The following is a 21,256-nucleotide window of genomic DNA, read 5'->3' on the forward strand; positions in this document are numbered from 1 at the left end:
AACGATAAACACGAAGATATATTTGCAGAAATCGTGAATAAGCCAACCAACGTTTGGTGCAAGACTATTTTGCAGAGAATGTCACTTACCAAGGGTATTATTTTCGTAGGCGTTTCAGAATGCTCAAAGGTTTATTCGTACGTATAGTTGAAGATGTAACGAGGGAGTGCAGTTTTTTCCAACAACGCTACGATGCTAGAGGTACACCCGGTTTCACTCCCGTACAAAAATATACGGCCGCACTTCGTCAATTAGCATATGACATTCCGCCTGATGCGTTAGACGAAAGTTTTAGGATGTCTGCTAGGATCGCACGAGATAGTCTCCATTTTTTCTGCAAAACTGTGATTCAGTTTTGTGGTCCAAAATATTTACGTAAGCCTACACGTAATGTCATCTTGCAATTGCAAGCTCATCATGCTAGTGTACATGGGTTTCCTGGAATGCTAGGAAGCTTAGATTGTCTCAATTGCGCATGGGAAAATTGCCCTACAGCATATCATGTGCAATTTACCCAAGGTAATCATGGTCACCCAACAGTCATACTTGAAGCAGTTGCATCACAAGATATGAGGATTTGGCATGCTTTTTCTGGTTCTCCTGGTTCGATTAACGACATCAACATTCTTAATCGTTCACCAATATTTAACAACATATACGATGGATCCGCACCAGATTCTTCTTTTCAAGTGTGTGGAACGCCATATATGTATAGTTATTATCTGGTCGATGGAATCTATCTTGAGTATGTTGCGTTTGTTAAATCATTTACAGCTCCACATGGTTCTAGATGAAAGAAATTCAAGAGAGCTCAAGAAAGAGCTAGGAAGGATGTTGAACGTGCTTTTGGAGCTCTGAAGAAACGGTGGTTCATATTGAAAAAACCAGCAGCTTATTTAGGCGAGGAAAAACTTCAAGAAATCATGTATACATGTCTTATATTGCATAACATGATTATTGAAGACGAAGGAAGAGCGATATGTGCGTTTGACGAGGAAGAAACCATACCAAAGACACAGCCAATAGAAATTGGTGGGGAAGAGTATATAAACAACAGAGCAGAGATATGTTGTACTGAAACATTTCACAATCTTCGCAATGACTTGGAGGAACACATTTACGGGGTTCAAAACATTAACCTTAATTTGGATCAACCGGATGACCCCGAAGACGAGTTCTCGGAGAAGGACTTTATGTAGTTTGCTTTAGTTATTTTATTTGTTTTTTTTTAAGTTTCCAGGATTATTTAAATGTCATGTGTGTGGTTTTTGTATTCTATTTTTTTTTTTTTTTGGTAATGTAATGTAATGTTTTTTTTTTTTTTTTTTTTTTTTTAGTTTTCAAGTAATGATAAATTATGTTTTTTTATTAAAATAGAAGTTTTATTAAAATAAAATAGTTTTAAAAAAAAAGTTTTATTAAATTAAAATAGTTAAAAAAAATAAAAAATAAAGAATGTGTGGCAAGAAACGACACTTGAGTGGTAAAAAATGACATAGCGTTTACGTGGCGGGGGAGGAAGTACGGTTTCGATGACACTACACCCTTCAGCCTAAAGTGATTTTACATAATTTTTGTCGTCATAAAATTTATGACCGTTAACAAATATGAACGTTATGATTATTTTTGAAAATTCTAAACATGACCGATAAAAATAGATATATATCCAAATCCAACATAAAACTTCATTACAAAAACAAAGACACTTTCGTGGTCTCACTCTAACGTGATGATGATAATTTCTAATTAAAAGGGAGTATGTTTGTTCTATCACTATCATTGACTCGTTGTTTATACCTTCACTACAAGAAAACTTCAATCTGCTTTCTAAATGAAGTTTTCTTTCAAATTATCTCACCTATGTATTCCTACAAATTATTGTTTTATATTCATCGGTTATCCAACACAAATTATCTACTAATCAAAACATTAATTAGTTGAAGTATATAAACTGCAAGCATAATGCATATGGTTGACTATAGTAGTATAATACTCAATCTTTTTAACTTTTAACTTTCTTTTAGAATCCAATAAATTACAAATTTACAAATATCCGATATCTACATATAAACATTATTCATAGTCTGTTGGTGTTATATTTAATTTGGGCCTATGTATTTGGATCCTGAAATTTATAGTAACAAATCCCGAATCTCAGTGAGTATCGAACATGATGAAAGGATCCAACACAGAACCCTAGAAATCTGAGTATAAATAATCTTTTATTCTTATTGGTAAAAACAAACACTGCTCTCGACAGCGACTGTACTGTGTTTCTGTGTCTGAATCTTAGTATTTCAAAAAGAAAGAATCCAGATCAATGGCCGACAGAATCCAAAACCTCAACAGTAGCCGCCATGCTTCTTCTTCAACGGTGCGAATCGTTGACAGCCAATGGGAGGCGGAGATAACAAGGGCATATGGGGTCGTTAATAAGCGGCCGCGGTTCATCGAGTCATCGTCGCAGCCGCAGCCTCAAAGGCCGATTCAGCATGCACGAAGGAACCGGCGAACCACTCGATCTACTGCGATGAACCAAGAGGTGGATATGGTTCCCTTGGAAGTGGTGGATTCCGATTCCGATTCAAATTCCGATCCTCAACGACTTGAGGCGGAAGACAAAGGGGCAGATGGTGTACCGGAGGTTGCAGGTGAAGCAATTCCGATTGTGGCCACCGATCCAGACTTGCTAAATTGCAGTATCTGTCATTATCCGTTGTGTACGCCGATCTTCCTGGTAATTCCAACATCTAATCTAGCTAAACCTTGCGCTGCTAATTCAACAAGATCAGAAGAAACATTGTTCATTGCATATATCATTTAATTTGGTTTCTGTTGTAGTGTGATGATGGGCATACATCATGCTATACTTGCCTAATCCGTTCAGAGAACAAGTGTCCTTCATGCAGCGTTCCAAAGGGCTTTAAGCATTGTCGAGGAATGGAAAAGCTGATAGCATCACTGCGAGTAGAGTGCAAGAACAAGAAGTTTGGATGCCAAGAGATATTGATGAACCACAAGAGAGCCAAGCATGAAAACATATGTCCGCATACATTATGTTTCTGTCCTGATTCCTCCTGCGGCTTGGCCGCTTCTTGCAAGCTCCTGTACAACCATTTCAGTCGCCATCACTCTGCTATTCAATTCGTCTACAATGCCGTCTTCAATCTTCGTGTTGAAACAACCCAGAAGCACGTCATTCTTCAGGAACGGAATGAAAAGGTTATCTTCATCGTCAACCATGATGTTGTAGGACATGGAAGAGTCTTCAATGTCGACTGCGTAGGACCAGACACATTTAAGAATGGTTTTGTGTATCGGCTGACTGTGAAATCCATGGACGCATGTTTATCGATGGAGTGTGTACCCGAAGTCTCCACAAAGTGGAAGGAACATACTCCTGATAACAACTATTTAACCATCCCATCTCGTATAACGGGATTCGGCCTGCAAGTGTGCATCAAGAAAGCTCAAAAAGAGTCATGGTCTTTTAAAGGAAACGGATTTTAGTCGAATACAGTATAATAATAGTATATATATACCTTAGTCGTTGTTTTCTAGAATTTATTGGTGTTCATTATACTGTTTTCTTTTTTCATTAAGTTCAATTAATCCATCACTCAAAAGAAATGTAATTAGTTTTGATTTGTCAAAGTTGATGAAAATCTTATATAATATGTAAAGAAGGCTGCAACGAAATATCAATTACTCAAAAGAAAAAAATATCATACTAATCTCACTATAAATATTTAAACATCGATCCTTACCAAAATAGTCTATGTTCAGGCATATGCATTTAGCTTCAACATTGGGCTATCCAACATGTCTAGCTAGACCGGTGACTAGCACTGAGATTTATTGTTTTCTTGAAAAAAGTTATAATAAACATCAAGTTATTCACCATATGAAGTTTAAGCATATACATTAAACTTGAAGTCTACATACCATAATCAATACTATATGATAGTGTATTAATAATGAAGAATATAATTTTTAAGTAATTTACTCTTAGATATATGATAAATCTTACTTTGTGATGAAGCATAGCTTACACAATGTAGATAAAACAAAACTTACACTTGAAATGCAATGAACACTTAACATGGTAGAAAAAGCTTGTAGCTTCAACTTTGATTAGTATTGTCCATGTTGGAGCGAGAACACAAATTTTCTCAGCGCTTGGTGCTATGTTTTTCGTTTTTGTCATTGGGGAAAGATATGTTTTTCGGTGTTTCATTTGCACATGCGGATTTAAGTAGCAATGCGATAACGGCTAAATTGTAATTATATTTAAAATCCAACGATCAAACTACAACGGTAACATATATTAACAGTCATATTTTCAAATTGAGCTTTAAAATCCAACGGTCACACTACAATGGTAACATATTTTAACGGAAATATTTTCAAATTGAGCCAAGATAAAGTATGTATATTAAGGGTGGACACTGGAGGAGTAAATGATGTCTAGGGAATTTATTAAATGAACACTCTTTTAATATTTTAGATGGACACATCATTGTATTTTTTTTTTTAATTCAATCAAATATTGTACATTTAAAATTCTTTTCGGTTGCTGGTTTGCATTGGATACTTCACTTGGGTGTTGTTTGTTTTTTGAGAGACAAAACATCTGCAGTTTGCGGACCATATCTGCAAACATATGCAGTAGAAGAGGTGGACTAAACGTTTGTAGTCTGCAAGAAGAAGATTGTTTGTTTTTTAACGTCTGCAGTCTAGTGAAATAAATTAAAATTTTAATAAAATTATTTTTTATACTTAAAAGACTTTTTCAACACAAAAATTTTAAATAATTTTTTTTTATAACGCTATAATATAAATCATATATAAATCCTACAACCAAAAAAAAAAAATTTAAAATTTTACAACATTAAAACATAAATCTAACCTCTAAAATCAATTATTTTCAAATCATACAATATTACAACACTGAAACATAAATCTAACCTCTAAAATCTATTATTTTCAAATTATACAACAATGAAATATAAATCAAACCTCAAATCTTTTTGACGTCACATGGAAACAAAGTTGCAATTCATGAATCATTCCTCACACCAGTGTTCTAATTTCACATATTATACAAATGTTTATAACTTATAGGGTTCTCTATACATGTTACAAAAACATTTCATCAAAAGCATTTCATCAAAAGCATTTCATCAAATAGTAACCTAAATCCATTAGTCATTTGTGGTTATAGAATGTGAGCCTTTATCAAATAGCTTTCCTGCATCCATGAGTCACTAATTAATACCAATGAACTACAAAATATATGAATTACAAGCATTAAAACATCATATATGAAATACTATTCCAACAACAATAAAGCCTAATTTCACTTAAAACATAATTTCCAACGGCTATATACATCTAATTTCAATTGAAAATGTAATTTTCAGCAACGATAACAACTAATTTAAACTAAAATGTGATTTCCAACAAAAATATATACATCAAATTTCAGCTAAAATGTGATTTCCAGCAATAATAACAACATTTTTCATATTTCAGCAAAGTATATACATTTTCAGCAAATAAATATGATTTCCATCACCTATGAACATCTAATCTCAGCAAATAAATCCGATTTTCAGTGAATGTATATATGATTTTCATGTTTCAGCAAACTAATGTGATTTCAGTATCAATAACATCTGATTTCTAGCAAGTACAACAAACCCTAGAAGATACCATTTGATTTCAGGGAAAATGTTCTTACCAATGGCAATAGAGGTCTGAGACGATGATGATAGAGACACAGTGGGCATGATAGGTGGCGATGGAGACGGTGGGCACGACTGGCGGCGGTGAACAGCATGAACGATTGCAGAGCATATGAGAAATCCGGCAACAATGAAGTGCGTCTGTGGTGCGGTCGGTCATGAGGAAAAAGACGGTCCTAGTCTAAGCGTCGGCAGCACAAGGAGGAGGAGAGAGGTTGAAGAAGACCGATGGAGATAAGCATCGATGGAGGGGGAGGCGTAGATGTATGTTGGTTGTTGGAGGCATTGAGAAAAAATAAAGCGTTTTTTTTTTAGATTAAAGAGGGGTGCAGACCTTAGAAGACATTGGTCCATGTCTGCGCCAAGAAGACCTCGCGCAGACATTTTGAAGTCTGTACACTTTTAAAAAACAAACATTCTGCGAGGGTATATGTTTGCGCGTCGTCTGCGCGGCGCAGACAGAAGTTGTCACGCAGATCTGCAGAGAAAAAACAAACAACACCTTAGAATTGTAAGGTCCCATTCTAGCAATTCTCTTCGGTTGTTGCTGGGATGGTAAGTTTCACAGCTCATCGGGGAATTGCCCTTAGAAAAGAAATCTTCTTTTAGCCATCATCTACGTCTATCTTTTGTATGTTTAGCGTGCTCGAAATGACAAAGTTGTCAACAAAATGTGTCTCTGCTTCAAAATTGGAGGATAATATTATCACTTTGGTGTTTAGTTGGGTAAACATAGGAGGAAATACGAGAACTGTAACTGGGCTATTTGGTATGATTATGCTTCAGTATTTTGTAATTGTTTTTGTACTTTTCTTTTTATTATCCAGCTCTCCTTTTAGTGGTGGCTTTTAATATGATTCCGCTGTTTCAAAAAAAAAAAAAAATACCAACGGTAATTATAACAAATTAATCTAACAATCACCAAAAATCCATGTTATTACTTTAATTGCTCTATGTAATTTTAGAGATGGCACATCTCCTACCGTTGTCGTTGTTTACTATATAACCCTTGATTTTGAGTTTTCCGGATACTACATTCATGTTTTTTGGGTTTATCTCCATCATTATTGCCTTTTTTTTCTTTAATGCAGCCGCTATTGACAACTTCATCGGTTGTCTACTCTCTACCCTTCTTCGGTCGACTATATCGCTACATCAACATACATATACTTTATAACTGGTATCATTTTTGAAAGAAAATTACATAGTTTCTTTTATGCTATAAGTTATTAATATTTGAGAGGCCATTAATAATTCATTAATTTTACTGAGTAATAACTTCAAATGTAGAATAGGTAAAATATGATATTAAGTCATTAGTTTTCTTATTTATTTATTTTTTTTATGTTTGATTTCTGGTCTTATATTATAATTATATTTGTCCTATATTCTTATTCTTCTTTAATTCTTATCAAGGAAGAGGCCACCAAATTAAAGGAGGTATTTGTTTGCTTTTCCTGTTAAAAGTGCTAGTCTCTTTAATAACTATTTTAAAGATGTTTTTAAGAATAGGAGAAGACAATGTTCTTTCATAAGCTCTTTAGCTATTCGCTTGCCATAAAGAAAGAATGAATTGATCATCCGAACCAATTAGTTTGATGTCTTATTTGGTAAGAAAGAATTAGATACTCTTTATGATGAAATGTGATACTGTCCTAATCAAACCAGATGTAAGGTCAATGATTTTGCTTAATTAAGGGTTAAGGCTCTTGGCATAAAGGCTCTTATTCCTTCAGTATTGGACTTTGAGGCCGCTCAACCTGACTCGATAGCCTTAATTTTTTTTATTCTTTTGTTTTGTAAATGTAAGTAAACTACACATACATGAGTTTAAATACTGAATTCTTCCATATTAAAACATGAATATATAAAAATCGATTTTTTTAAAGAATTAATGAATTATGATTTATCAAATACTAGGTATAACAAGTGTACTACATGGTAGACAAATCAAAATAATATTTAATAATAGCAAAAATATAGTTGTCTTATGAAACTAATATTTTATGTCTTCATGAATCTACACTTGAGAGAATAACACTTTATTTTTTTTAAAATGCAAAATATAAGAAAAATTGAAAGTACGGTGATGTATAAATATAAGTATTGTATTCTAAAAGTACATTGGTATAATCGAAATGGATTTCGTTTATTTTACGCAAAACAACCACACAAACATATAAACAAATACATGCACATGGAATAAGATTTTGTTCGATCAAAAAGACGAAAATTATGACTTATGAAACTACATTGAAAGATTAAGTCAAGGAATAAGAAAAAAACTAAAGGATTAAGTTATTAAAATGTTTTTTTTTCCAAAAAAAAAAATAAAGAAACATGAACCATTCACCTTTATAATAGCAATGAGCTTTCAATGTACATTGTTGCTTTAGGGTATTTTGCAAAATAACTTATTTATTTTACAATGCTATATTTGATAATTTCTTTCTCAAATATCTAGAAAAGTTTTGACATGGTGAAAAAAAAAATCATCTTATAAAGTACAATGCTATAAAATGATTGCTTCTGGATGTACAATGTTATATTTGATAGTACATGTTTATTTCACCCTCGAGTCTATTCCAACTCCTTCGGTATCTTTCAACCGGTACGGGTCTTTTTCACCCCCGAATCTATTTCAACTCCGTGGGTATCTTTCAACCGATACAAGTATATTTCACCCTCACATCTAAGTATACAATCATATCGGTAAAAGTCAAAAAGACAACAAGCACATACTAGCATATCAACAAGTGTCATGAGGACAACTATCATTCTACAAACATAATCCAGTTGGCCGTCATTGGTGCATTTGACCCCCGCGTACAGTGAAGAGACTCACCTCTCAGTTGATACTCATCTGCCTCTACTCTCACTGCCAGAAATACCAATGCTACACACCACCTGTACCATTACAAATGGTAACCATCGGCTCTTCTTCCAAGACTATGAGTTTGACCAAATGTCAACTCAAGTCAGAAGTCGACGGTCAACATTGAATTTAGTTAACCGTCATGTCATGGCCATCCATGGCCACGTTGTGGCCTTCATACATCGAAACAACGTGCTTTTTCCTAGTCACCACATCGTGGCGACCTAAGGCCACGCTGTGGGCACTGAGTTTCAAACAACTTAATGGGTTAAGCCGTTTTCCTCTATTACAAGAGCTCTAAAGCTCATATATTGTCTGAAATATGGTCTAGAATGATAAAGTTTCCAACTTTATCAATTAGAACCACCTCAAAAGTCAAAAATCTCAAACCCTAGTCCAATAAAGCTAAATTCAACAATGTCATAACCATTAAGCCCTTAATCCAAAAAAGTCCCTAACCCAACCACTCTAGAAGGGTTTCCAATACCAAATCTGACATAAAGGTAGGTGCTTTATAGACATGCATGTCCAATGCATGCCTTGAAGCCATAATTGGTCCAAAATATGGGTTTTTGATAAAAATCCCATGCATGGCTAAAAAAACTCTACTATACTTCAGATCCAAACCCACAACCATACTAAATGTTCCAAAGATTCATAAAGTCATAACCTTTATGAAGTCTCACCATTCCAACTATCAAGAACAAGAAGATTATGGGCTAAAACTTAAGATCTAGCAATATAGCATGAGAAAAATCGAGTATTGGACACTTAAAAAGGTCGAGAAGAGTGATAGGATGAAGAATGGAGACTTGCTTACTAGATCTTAACTTCCTTTTTCTTCTTTGTCTCTTTAAATATTCCAAGAGCACCAAAAATGGCTTCAATAATGAGGGAAAGAGGGTTGGCTTTTCTTTTGTAACATCCCGGAATATCAAGAGTAAAGTTGAAGGGCTAAAAGTGTAAATTGGAAAGGGCAACTCGGCGAGTCCACGAGTGGACTCGGCGAGTTGGGTCGCGATTTTGATCGCGTGTTAAGTGGCCAACTCGGCGAGTTGGCGGCTGGACTCGGCGAGTTGGTGCTGAGTGGAGAAAACCCTAATTTCGGAGGATGAACCCTATATAAAGGACATTATACCCTCTCCCCAGCCTCCTTACCTTCCTTTGAAGTCCAGAAAACCCTAGCAATGCAATTGTGAAGGATTTGAGTGCAATTGAGCCTTGGAGAAGAGATTTGGAGGAAGATCTTGGAGAGTTAGGAGGCTTGGAGCAAGGGGCTTTGCTTAGATTCAGATTTGATTGATGTTGGGGCTTCCTTTTGAGGTATTATCTCGTTCTTGGGCTGCTATTAATCTAGATTCATCATTTTTGGGATGTATGGGAGGTTTAGCTTGTGGTATTTTGAGTTTGAACGATAGATCTGATGTTGCTACCTCAGATCTGGAATAGAGAAGGTCTAAAGTGCACTAAAGTCCCTGTTCTTGAGTGATTGGTGAAGCCATCTTGTCCCAAACCCTAGCCCTAGAGTGTAAAATGCCTAGATCTCCTTGGATTCATGTAAAGTTTGCCACTTTACGTGATGGATGGGTTGTAGGAGGGTAGATCTACATCTTGTATCAATTGCATGGCATGGAAGGCTTCTGTATGGGGTGAGATCTAGAGGCACTCGGCGAGTCACAAAGGTGTACTCGGCAAGTTGCTTGAAGATGGACTGAAACTTGGCGAGTTGGAAGAACAACTCGGCGAGTAGGTTGAAGATTGCCTTAGACTCGGCGAGTCTGTTCTTGGACTCGGTGAGTCTGGTCGCGAGGTCTTGCTCCTTTTTCAGGGTGAGCTGTGTATCAGTGAGTCAAGGGATGACTCGGTGAGTCGAGTGAAGTAGGACTCAGAGTTGTTGGACTCGGCGAGTCTCAGGGTGACTCGGCGAGTTGAGTCGCGACGTGTGAGAGATTCTGAGCATGGGGACTCAGCGAGTCATCGAGTTGACTCGGCGAGTAGAGTCAGTCAGGGGTTGACTTTTTCTTTTCTTTGACCAAGGGTTGACCAGTTGATTTCAGGGGCATTTTGGTAATTGTTGGCTTTTGTTTTAAGTTCAGAGTCTTGGTGTTGGCCAGTGTTGGACATCGTATCAGTGGTTGGAGTAGCTTGTTTTTATCTGTTCAGTCGGCAATTTCGAGGTGAGTTATCCTCACTATATCAACAGGGTATAAGGCACCAAGGCCGGCCCTTTATCGGATTGAGATCCGAGTATTTGTTGTTATGTTATTGCTTTGATATGTTTGCATCCTGGTAGTTAGGATGGTATATGTTAGAGACCTGGTTGAGGTCGGTATCCTGTTATGTAGGGTGATGCTATGCTAGTGACCAGTTAGGTCGGTATCCTGGTTAGAATGATGATATGTTATGTGATCTGCTTGATCGGCTTGTTGACTGTGAATTGTTATATGATTGTATGTTTATGTGCACATGGTTGTTTGGACTGGAGCTGGGTTGAGGCGGGCCCTGCTTTTTGCTGTAGGCCAAGATACCCAGGGAGGACCGGTTGTCCCGAAGGCTCAGCGAGCGGTCCGGATAGGCTGTAGGCCCTAAGAGGGCGGACCAGACGTGCCGAGGCTCGGAGAGTGGACCAGGCCGACTGAAGGCCCGATGCGGGCGGACTAGTCATACTGTAGACTCAGAGAGTGGATCAGGTCTATTGAAGGCCCGGTGCGGGAGGACCAATCACACTACAGACTCGATGTATATGGCTAGACTCGGAGGGTGGACCAGGTGGACTGTTGGCCGGTGCGGCGGACCAGTCACACAGTAGACCCGAAGTGCATGGTTGTTCTGTGATCAGATATGATATGGCATGTTATGCGTGTATGGTATATGTGGTTGGTATTTTGGGGATATCTCACTAAGCTTTCAGGCTTACAGTTGTGGTTTAAAGTTTTTCAGGTTCTTAGGAGACCGTGGCAAGGCGAAGGCGTGATCGTACCGCTCCTCATGTTTATATGTGATGTGATTCTGGGAATACTCTAAATAAATTGTATTGAAAACCTTTTTGTAATAATTTAATGAAATCGGGTTGTTTTTGAAAAGTTTAAATTGGTTGGAATTTTATGGTCGTTACAAGTTGGTATCAGAGCTTTGGTTTGAGTGAATTGGAGGAACACTCGTGTGACTCCAGTCTCAAATCAGTGAGAGTTTTTAAAAGAGAATTTAAAACGATTTTCAAAATGAGTAAAGGAGGACGTGGAGGTACGATCAGTCGGAGCCAGTAAGTAACCCCAAAATACCATACATGATATTTGTTTTTGAGCTTTGATAGAACAGCATGCTAGTGCTAGGCTAGGGATCTTCAGGATTTCATGATAATGTTGCCTGATTTATGATGCATGTTAGCCTGGGGTGTCCTTGTGGGAGATTTCCAGTGTTCCTCTAGTAGTGAGGGTTGAGCACTTGTTTTGTATGTTTTACACTAGGGTGTTGTGGTAGTACTTCATACAAATATGGGTAGGTGTGGAAGGTAGTATGGGCCCGTACTACTGAAAGCACAGGACCCATACGTGTATCAGGGAAACCATGACCTCTAGGGTTGGGTTGAGAGTTGGTTCCCGGGTTAGTGGGAAGTGTCTGAGATTTTCTGGAGTTTTTCAGTATGGAGATTCCGAGGCATGCTGGGAGTGGATCCGGGTCAGGATAGGAAGTAGGAGAGGGAGTTCCAGGCAGGTCTGTACCGCCCGAGGTTATTGGTCAGATGAGCACGTGCGAGTTGGATGCGAGGATTCGCGAGATCTTGCATGATGAGGTTGTTGCGTTGTTCCGGGCTGAGTTGCCGGAACTGTTTGGGTCGATTAAGACCGCCATGGTTGAGTATTTTGATAAACGCTATGCAGCTCTCACAGAGACGGCTGCGCTAGCAGCTACAACGACTATAGTAGCGGCAGGGGGAGGAGCCGGTCGGGGTTTTCAGTATCGGGACTTCGATAATACGAAGCCTCCTACTTTTGATGGAGTTCAGGACCCGATCGTTGCTATAAGATGGTTGTCGGATGTGGAGGGGTGTTTCTTCACGTGTTCATGCCCTGCTGATCAGAAGGTGAAGTGTGCTTTGAACCTGTTGAGGCTCGGGGCGAAGGATTGGTGGAGATTGACCACGGGGTAATATTCGGATGCGCAGAGGGCTGCGGTTTCATGGGATCAGTTCAAAGAGATGTTCAACACTCATTATGTTCCGCGGGTTGAGAGGGAGAGATTGGCTCAGGAATTCCTTGAGCTGAAGCAGGATTCGGAGTCAGTGACTGAGATCACCAGGATGTTCACTGAGAGGGCGATTTTTTGCCCTGAATTCGCTTCGGAGCAGGCTTAGATGTCCCGATATCTGAGTATGCTAAAGAGAGATATCAGACAGTTTGTGTCTAAGCAGAGGTGCGAGACCTTGTTGGAGTTGCAAGAGGCCGCCAGGCGGCGGGAGTTGGACATTGAGTTGCAGTTGCGAGAGCTGAGGCAGGCTCCGGTGCAGTCGCAGCCGGTGTCGAAACGGTCCAAGACCATTGATTCTAGAGTAGGAGATCAGAGTAGCCACACTTGTGGGAAGTGTGGGAAGGGTTACACCGGAGTTTGTAGGTCCGGTGGTGCATGCCGCAAGTGTGGAAAAGAGGGGCACTATGCGAGGGATAAATTCAATTAGGGACGAAATCAAATTACAGATAAATTCAATCAATGTCCTTCCTTAACTTCATATATCATCGATCGATTCATAAACAATTGAGAGAGCGAGAGAAGCGTATATATGCGTCGCCGGCCTTCTTGACGAATTTTGCTTCAACGGCTTTACGATTTTGTCTGATACACATCGTCTCCTTTAACGCATCTAGACCAACGTCCAGTCCCATTGTTATGGAATCAAATTCTTTTGAAACCTCTCTTTTGTTCTGTCAAACCTTTACAACCCGTTCCCGAGTTCAACTTAACAAGAGAAAGAAAAGGAAATGAGTGGAAATGAGAAGAAAATAAAAGAGATTGGTGCTCCCGAGTTTCATTAAAGAGGGGATGTGGAACGAAATAGAGGGAAATGGGAGGATCACTTTCCCTTCTAACTTTCCTTCCGATTTGGGAGGATTTAGAAAGAATGAACAAAATGATTCATTTTCTTCCACTTCTCTCCAACTCGGGAACACGAAAGAAAATTTTTTTTTCCTTTCCTTTCTCTTCTTTTCTCTTGCGACTTTCTTTTCTCTTCTCTTCTTTTCTTTTGTTAAACTCGGAAACGAGGCGTTAGGGTTTAAGAACGAGACTTGATTCTTCCACGGAGGATTTGTATGAAATTGCAATGACATTACATGCTTCTAAGGTAAGGTATTTTTTCTTCTAAGGCAATGTACTTTTTTTGTACAAATATTTACAAATATCTAGATCGAATGACACATTGTTTTATGAACACTACTTTAATTTCATAAATGGAATATTTAAATTCGAAAGAGATAAAAGTCAATAAGACTTTAGTTAACTATAATGACAGAATATATGAATTACGAAAGCATTTTTGAGAGGTTGAAAAAACCCCCCACAAGATGATAATACGTATCCTGTAAATTTAGACATTGCCTCACTGCCTCGTTGGGGCATACACACACATACAAGAGAATGATTAATTATGATAATGCATATTTATGTTCAAATATAAGATGGAAAACAATGCATATTTATGTTCATAGTTACGCCTTTCACTTATTTATTAGTTATGGGTAATAATATCTTGAACAACTAATACTTTTTATTGTTATAAGACTTATATTTATCAACATAAATCGATCACAAACATAATTACTCGACTACCATTAAAATGCGTTTGATTACATGAATCTTTAATAGTAGAAATTAATAACAATCATGAAGTAGTTAACAATGATTTGAAGTTGTGGTTAAGCCCACTTTGGTCAGAATGTTTGTGTTCCACCCGTGGACATAGGACATGTAAATATGAGGAGTCGTAGTAGATGGTGTATAGCAGGGGGGGGGGGGGGTTGGAGCGGGAACGTAGAAACCCAATCGTTAGCGTGGTGAGCGTGATGAGTCGCATTCACCGGCACGGTGAGCCCGAGGAATCGCAATCACTGATGTTCCAAGCAAGGGCGGAGCTAGGATTTAAAGAGAACGGGGGCTTATATTGTGTCCGAAAAAGGTCTTGGACGATAGTGTAAAAGAAATCTTACATATAGAAGAGTTATATACTATATTGGTTAATCGACAGTTAAAAGAACTCGTAATGAAACTAATGAAATTAAACAAATTAAAGTAAATGGAGGTAAATCGATAACTAAAATATGGGTGAAGTGCTGAAGTCTATGAGATTTTAATTGTGGGCCCCAAGTTTACTCATAGTCGTAACCCTATTACTTTTCTATATATTAACTGAAATTTTAATAAAGATTGGTTGGGGATTTTTATCACACAAAACTTATGTGGACTTTAAATTATACATACACTGGTATACTATAGTTTGGACTTTTAAAGGAGATTGAGGGGGCAGAGCATAGAGCATCCGACAGCCCCCTGCTATCTCCGCCCATGGTTGCAAGAGTGAAGCTTCATGTGAGTGATTTTGTGAAGTCTAAGGTCAAAATCCCAAGTTGGTCGATTTTGTGAGAAAAAAATGGACGCGTGGTTTATTTGCTAGGAAATTATAAGATGACTACTAAGAAAAATGACACGCACATTTGACGACATACTCCGTGTTTATATACTTATTGTGACACTAAGTTTTTGACATACAAATATAAATGTCATAAATCTTTTTTATAAAATACAACATTTTTTAGAAAACACACGTTTGTATGTCATAAAAGGAGTGTATGTCATTAAATGTTTGTTAAAAGTATAGTGTCTAGTGATTTCAATGTCGATTACCTATTTACCTATTTACCTAGATCCCTTTTTCCTATAATTATTAATTTTTTAGATAGTATAATATGTAGTTTGAATGGGTGAACATTTATTATTATTATTATTATTATTATTATTATTATTATTATTATTATTATTATTATTATTATTATTAATAAGAAATCTACAGACTTTTTAATATGTATCCGAAGATAATAACCAAAAAATAACAAAAATAACCACTTTGTCCAGAATAGGCATTTCGGACCAAGAAAAAATATTTTTTTACTAATTTTGGAATGGCATTCCAAATGCCATACTAAAATGTCAGCTTTCGAAAAAAAAAAAAAAAACACTCCCAAATTTAAGAACAATTATGGAATAAAAAAAATCATTATTTGCTTAATTTAATAAAAAATTAAACAAAAATAGTAATATGAACTATATACAATATTAATGTCAAAATTAGATATTTCATTGAAAAACGGAGAAATTAAACATTATGAAATGTAGTATTCGAAAAAAACAATATTCTTTGAATATTAAATAAAAGAACTAAAATAAAATAAAAATTTCCAAAGTGACAGTACTCTGGAATAATGGCATCGGAGAAAATGATTATTTTTTAAAAATAGAAAAATGATTGGTTATTTTTTTTTCTTGTTTATAATGGTTAGATTTTTCCGTATGCCGTCTTTTTCTCCTTATAGCACTAGCGTGGCATTAACATTTCGTATTGATGTCGATTTATTATTAGGGATGTCAACGGGGGCAAACGGGGCGGGGAGTGCATCTTCCGCCCCTGCCCCCGAAATTTCCCCGTCTCCCCGACCCCGCCCCCGCCCCCGGAATGTTCAATGTTCCTACCCCCGCGCTCGCCCCCGATTGATTTTGGGCTATTTTTTTTGGGCTAAAAGAAGTTGTTATTTAGGCTAAAATAAACTATTTTTTAGGTAATAAATAATTATTTATAGCAAAATTTTATATGTTAATAAAAAAGTTATGGCATTTTAAAAAATTATACTAACAGCTTAAAAACATGTTTTTTGATAAATTTTGGAAGCTTAAAATCATGTTATAGTTTATTATATTTATATAATTAATATATGTAAATATATGTGTAGTTTACTAACGGGGTACCCATGGGGATTTCGGGACGGGATTGCCTACCCCCGCCCCCGCCCCCGAAATTAAAACGGGGGTTAACCTTGTCCCCGCCCCCGTCCTCGCCCCCGATTTTTAAAAAAAAAAAACAAAAAAAAACAACCCCAAACGGGACGGGGCCCCCACGGGAACGTGGTCCCACGGGACTTTTTGACATCCCTATTTATTATGAATAGATGACTTAGATGTTACTTCTTTCTATTTAATCCTAAATTCATCTTCTCTCTTACTTTATTTTTGAGTTGGACACATTGGTCCTTGTATTTTTTTCATCTGCCTTCTTTTGATCCTTATAGCACAAATGCCGCATTGACGATGTATACTGATGTTGATTGATAATAATTAGATTATGTTGGGTGGACCAAATGACTACAACTTGTAATAAGAGGCGGACCAAACGGTTACAGTCTATTATAAAAGCCTGTTTTTTTAACATATGCAAGTTGTTATAATAAAATAAAATTTAAATAAACTGATTTTACAAAATTAAAAAAGTTTTTCCACTGCAAAATTATAATATAAGGTTGCACTGTGTGGCTGTGGTTTGGGGCCGTGGTTCGCGCCAGCTGGACCGCGCACCGCCCCCAGACCGCGGTCTTGTGCGGTTTTGGCCGCAGTGCAATCCTTCAAGGCTGCATTCTGTGATTGGTTGATGAGAATTGGGAAGGATTGCCGGTTGTTGGTTGTTGAGTATTTATTTATTTTCCTTTTGCTTTTGCTTTTGCTTTTTCTTTCCTATATATACATATCAAGTTCACTTTTTTTCACAACACAATCTCTTCTCTCTCTCAAAAAAAAAAATCACCACTCCCTCAAAAATGTCATATTCTGAAGAATTTCACTATTTTTGATACCGCTATTGCGTGTGTTCAAATGGCGGAACAAACATACAACGTTGTATGTAACAACGTAGCTGCAAGTTCTCAACGGAAAACACGAAGATATATTTGCAGAAATCGTGAATAAGCCAACCAACGTTTGGTGCAAGACTATTTTGCAGAGAATGTCACTTACCAAGGGTATTATTTTCGTAGGCGCTTCAAAATGCTCAAAGGTTTATTCGTACGTATAGTTGAAGATGTAACGAGGGAGTGCAGTTTTTTCCAACAACGCTACGATGCTAGAGGTACACCCGGTTTCACTCCCGTACAAAAATATACGGCCGCACTTCGTCAATTAGCATATGACATTCCGCCTGATGCGTTAGACGAAAGTTTTAGGATGTCTGCTAGGATCGCACGAGATAGTCTTCATTTTTTCTGCAAAACTGTGATTCAGTTTTGTGGTCCAAAATATTTACGTAAGCCTACACGTAATGCCATCTTGCAATTGCAAGCTCATCATGCTAGTGTACATGGGTTTCCTGGAATGCTAGGAAGCTTAGATTGTCTCAATTGCGCATGGGAAAATTGCCCTACAGCATATCATGTGCAATTTACCCGAGGTAATCATGGTCACCCAACAATCATACTTGAAGCAGTTTCATCACAAGATATGTGGATTCGGCATGCTTTTTTTGGTTCTCCTGGTTCGATTAACGACATCAACATTCTTAATCGTTCACCAATATTTAACAACATATACGATGGATCCGCACCAGATTCTTCTTTTCAAGTGCGTGGAACGCCATATAAGTATAGTTATTATCTGGTCGATGGAATCTATCTTGAGTATGTTGCGTTTGTTAAATCATTTACAGCTCCACATGGTTCTAGATGAAAGAAATTCAAGAGAGCTCAAGAAAGAGCTAAGAAGGATGTTGAACGTGCTTTTGGAGCTCTGAAGAAACGGTGGTTCATATTGAAAAAACTAGCAGCTTATTTAGGCGAGGAAAAACTTCAAGAAATCATGTACACATGTCTTATATTGCATAACATGATTATTGAAGACGAAGGAAGAGCGATATGTGCGTTTGACGAGGAAGAAACCATACCAAAGATACAGCCAATAGAAATTGGTGGGGAAGAGTATATAAACAACAGAGCAGAGATATGTTGTACTGAAACATTTCACAATCTTCGCAATGACTTGGAGGAACACATTTACGGGGTTCAAAACATTAACCTTAATTTGGATCAACCGGATGACCCCGAAGACGAGTTCTCGGAGAAGGACTTTATGTAGTTTGCTTTAGTTATTTTATTTGTTTTTTTTTTTAAGTTTCCAGGATTATTTAAATGTCATGTGTGTGGTTTTTGTATTCTTTTTTTTTTTTTTTTTTGGTAATGTATTGTAATGTTTTTTTTTTTTTTTTTTTTTTAGTTTTCAAGTAATGATAAATTATGTTTTTTTATTAAAATAGAAGTTTTATTAAAGTAAAATAGTTTTAAAAAAAAAGTTTTATTAAATTAAAATAGTTAAAAAAAATAAAGAATGTGTGGCACCACTCCCTTGGTGTGGCAAGAAACCACACTTGAGTAGTAAAAAATGACATGGCGTTTACGTGGCGGGGGAGGAAGTACGGTTTCGATGTCACTACACCCTTCAGCCTAAAGTGATTTTACATAATTTTTGTCGTCATAAAATTTATGACCGTTAACAAATATGAACGTTATGATTATTTTTGAAAATTCTAAACATGACCGATAAAAATAGATATATATATCCAAATCCAACATAAAACTTCATTACAAAAACAAAGACACTTTCGTGGTCTCACTCTAACGTGATGATGATAATTTCTAATTAAAAGGGAGTATGTTTGTTCTATCACTATCATTGACTCGTTGTTTATACCTTCACTACAAGAAAACTTCAATCTGCTTTCTAAATGAAGTTTTCTTTCAAATTATCTCACCTATGTATTCCTACAAATTATTGTTTTAGATTCATCGGTTATCCAACACAAATTATCTACTAATCAAAACATTAATTAGTTGAAGTATATAAACTGCAAGCATAACGCATATGGTTGACTATAGTAGTATAATACTCAATCTTTTTAACTTTTAACTTTCTTTTAGAATCCAATAAATTACAAATTTACAAATATCCGATATCTACATATAAACATTATTCATAGTCTGTTGGTGTTATATTTAATTTGGGCCTATGTATTTGGATCCTGAAATTTATAGTAACAAATCCCGAATCTCAGTGAGTATCGAACATGATGAAAGGATCCAACACAGAACCCTAGAAATCTGAGTATAAATAATCTTTTATTCTTATTGGTAAAAACAAACACTGCTCTCGACAGCGACTGTACTGTGTTTCTGTGTCTGAATCTTAGTATTTCAAAAAGAAAGAATCCAGATCAATGGCCGACAGAATCCAAAACCTCAACAGTAGCCGCCATGCTTCTTCTTCAACGGTGCGAATCGTTGACAGCCAATGGGAGGCGGAGATAACAAGGGCATATGGGGTCGTTAATAAGCGGCCGCGGTTCATCGAGTCATCGTCGCAGCCGCAGCCTCAAAGGCCGATTCAGCATGCACGAAGGAACCGGCGAACCACTCGATCTACTGCGATGAACCAAGAGGTGGATATGGTTCCCTTGGAAGTGGTGGATTCCGATTCCGATTCAAATTCCGATCCTCAACGACTTGAGGCGGAAGACAAACCTTGCGCTGTCATTATCCGTTGTGTACGCCGATCTTCCTGGTAATTCCAACATCTAATCTAGCTAAACCTTGCGCTGCTAATTCAACAAGATCAGAAGAAACATTGTTCATTGCATATATCATTTAATTTGGTTTCTGTTGTAGTGTGATGATGGGCATACATCATGCTATACTTGCCTAATCCGTTCAGAGAACAAGTGTCCTTCATGCAGCGTTCCAAAGGGCTTTAATCATTGTCGAGGAATGGAAAAGCTGATAGCATCACTGCGAGTAGAGTGCAAGAACAAGAAGTTTGGATGCCAAGAGATATTGATGAACCACAAGAGAGCCAAGCATGAAAACATATGTCCGCATACATTATGTTTCTGTCCTGATTCCTCCTGCGGCTTGGCCGCTTCTTGCAAGCTCCTGTACAACCATTTCAGTCGCCATCACTCTGCTATTCAATTCGTCTACAATGCCGTCTTCAATCTTCGTGTTGAAACAACCCAGAAGCACGTCATTCTTCAGGAACGGAATGAAAAGGTTATCTTCATCGTCAACCATGATGTTGTAGGACATGGAAGAGTCTTCAATGTCGACTGCGTAGGACCAGACACATTTAAGAATGGTTTTGTGTATCGGCTGACTGTGAAATCCATGGACGCATGTTTATCGATGGAGTGTGTACCCGAAGTCTCCACAAAGTGGAAGGAACATACTCCTGATAACAACTATTTAACCATCCCATCTCGTATAACGGGATTCGGCCTGCAAGTGTGCATCAAGAAAGCTCAAAAAGAGTCATGGTCTTTTAAAGGAAACGGATTTTAGTCGAATACAGTATAATAATAGTATATATATACCTTAGTCGTTGTTTTCTAGAATTTATTGGTGTTCATTATACTGTTTTCTTTTTTCATTAAGTTCAATTAATCCATCACTCAAAAGAAATGTAATTAGTTTTGATTTGTCAAAGTTGATGAAAATCTTATATAATATGTAAAGAAGGCTGCAACGAAATATCAATTACTCAAAAGAAAAAAATATCATACTAA

The 21,256-nt window shown here is 37.1% G+C and overlaps 4 protein-coding genes across 4 annotated transcripts; all 4 read left to right on the forward strand.

Moving 5' to 3' along the window:
• The first annotated feature begins 296 nt into the window (after nucleotides 1–296).
• LOC128132419 (uncharacterized) lies at nucleotides 297–1,199 on the forward strand. Its single transcript, XM_052768979.1, has 2 exons — nucleotides 297–689; nucleotides 798–1,199. The coding sequence occupies exons 1-2, from the start codon at nucleotides 297–299 to the stop codon at nucleotides 1,197–1,199; spliced, it is 795 nt and encodes a 264-aa protein (XP_052624939.1).
• Nucleotides 1,200–2,458: 1,259 nt separating this feature from the next.
• On the forward strand, nucleotides 2,459–3,515 carry LOC128132075 (E3 ubiquitin-protein ligase SINA-like 10). The gene is made up of 2 exons (XM_052768118.1): nucleotides 2,459–2,737; nucleotides 2,842–3,515. Exons 1-2 carry the CDS (start codon nucleotides 2,531–2,533, stop codon nucleotides 3,508–3,510), a joined length of 876 nt encoding a protein of 291 aa, XP_052624078.1. The 5' UTR covers nucleotides 2,459–2,530; the 3' UTR covers nucleotides 3,511–3,515.
• A 14,185-nt stretch (nucleotides 3,516–17,700) lies between these two features.
• Nucleotides 17,701–18,780, forward strand: LOC128132420 (uncharacterized). The gene is made up of 2 exons (XM_052768980.1): nucleotides 17,701–18,270; nucleotides 18,379–18,780. Exons 1-2 carry the CDS (start codon nucleotides 17,701–17,703, stop codon nucleotides 18,778–18,780), a joined length of 972 nt encoding a protein of 323 aa, XP_052624940.1.
• Nucleotides 18,781–19,915: 1,135 nt separating this feature from the next.
• Nucleotides 19,916–21,032, forward strand: LOC128132421 (E3 ubiquitin-protein ligase SINA-like 7). Its single transcript, XM_052768981.1, has 2 exons — nucleotides 19,916–20,242; nucleotides 20,364–21,032. The coding sequence occupies exons 1-2, from the start codon at nucleotides 19,916–19,918 to the stop codon at nucleotides 21,030–21,032; spliced, it is 996 nt and encodes a 331-aa protein (XP_052624941.1).
• Nucleotides 21,033–21,256: the final 224 nt, after the last annotated feature.

The sequence above is a fragment of the Lactuca sativa genome, chromosome 2, assembly GCF_002870075.4.
Source record: "Lactuca sativa cultivar Salinas chromosome 2, Lsat_Salinas_v11, whole genome shotgun sequence".
NCBI lineage: Eukaryota > Viridiplantae > Streptophyta > Magnoliopsida > Asterales > Asteraceae > Lactuca > Lactuca sativa.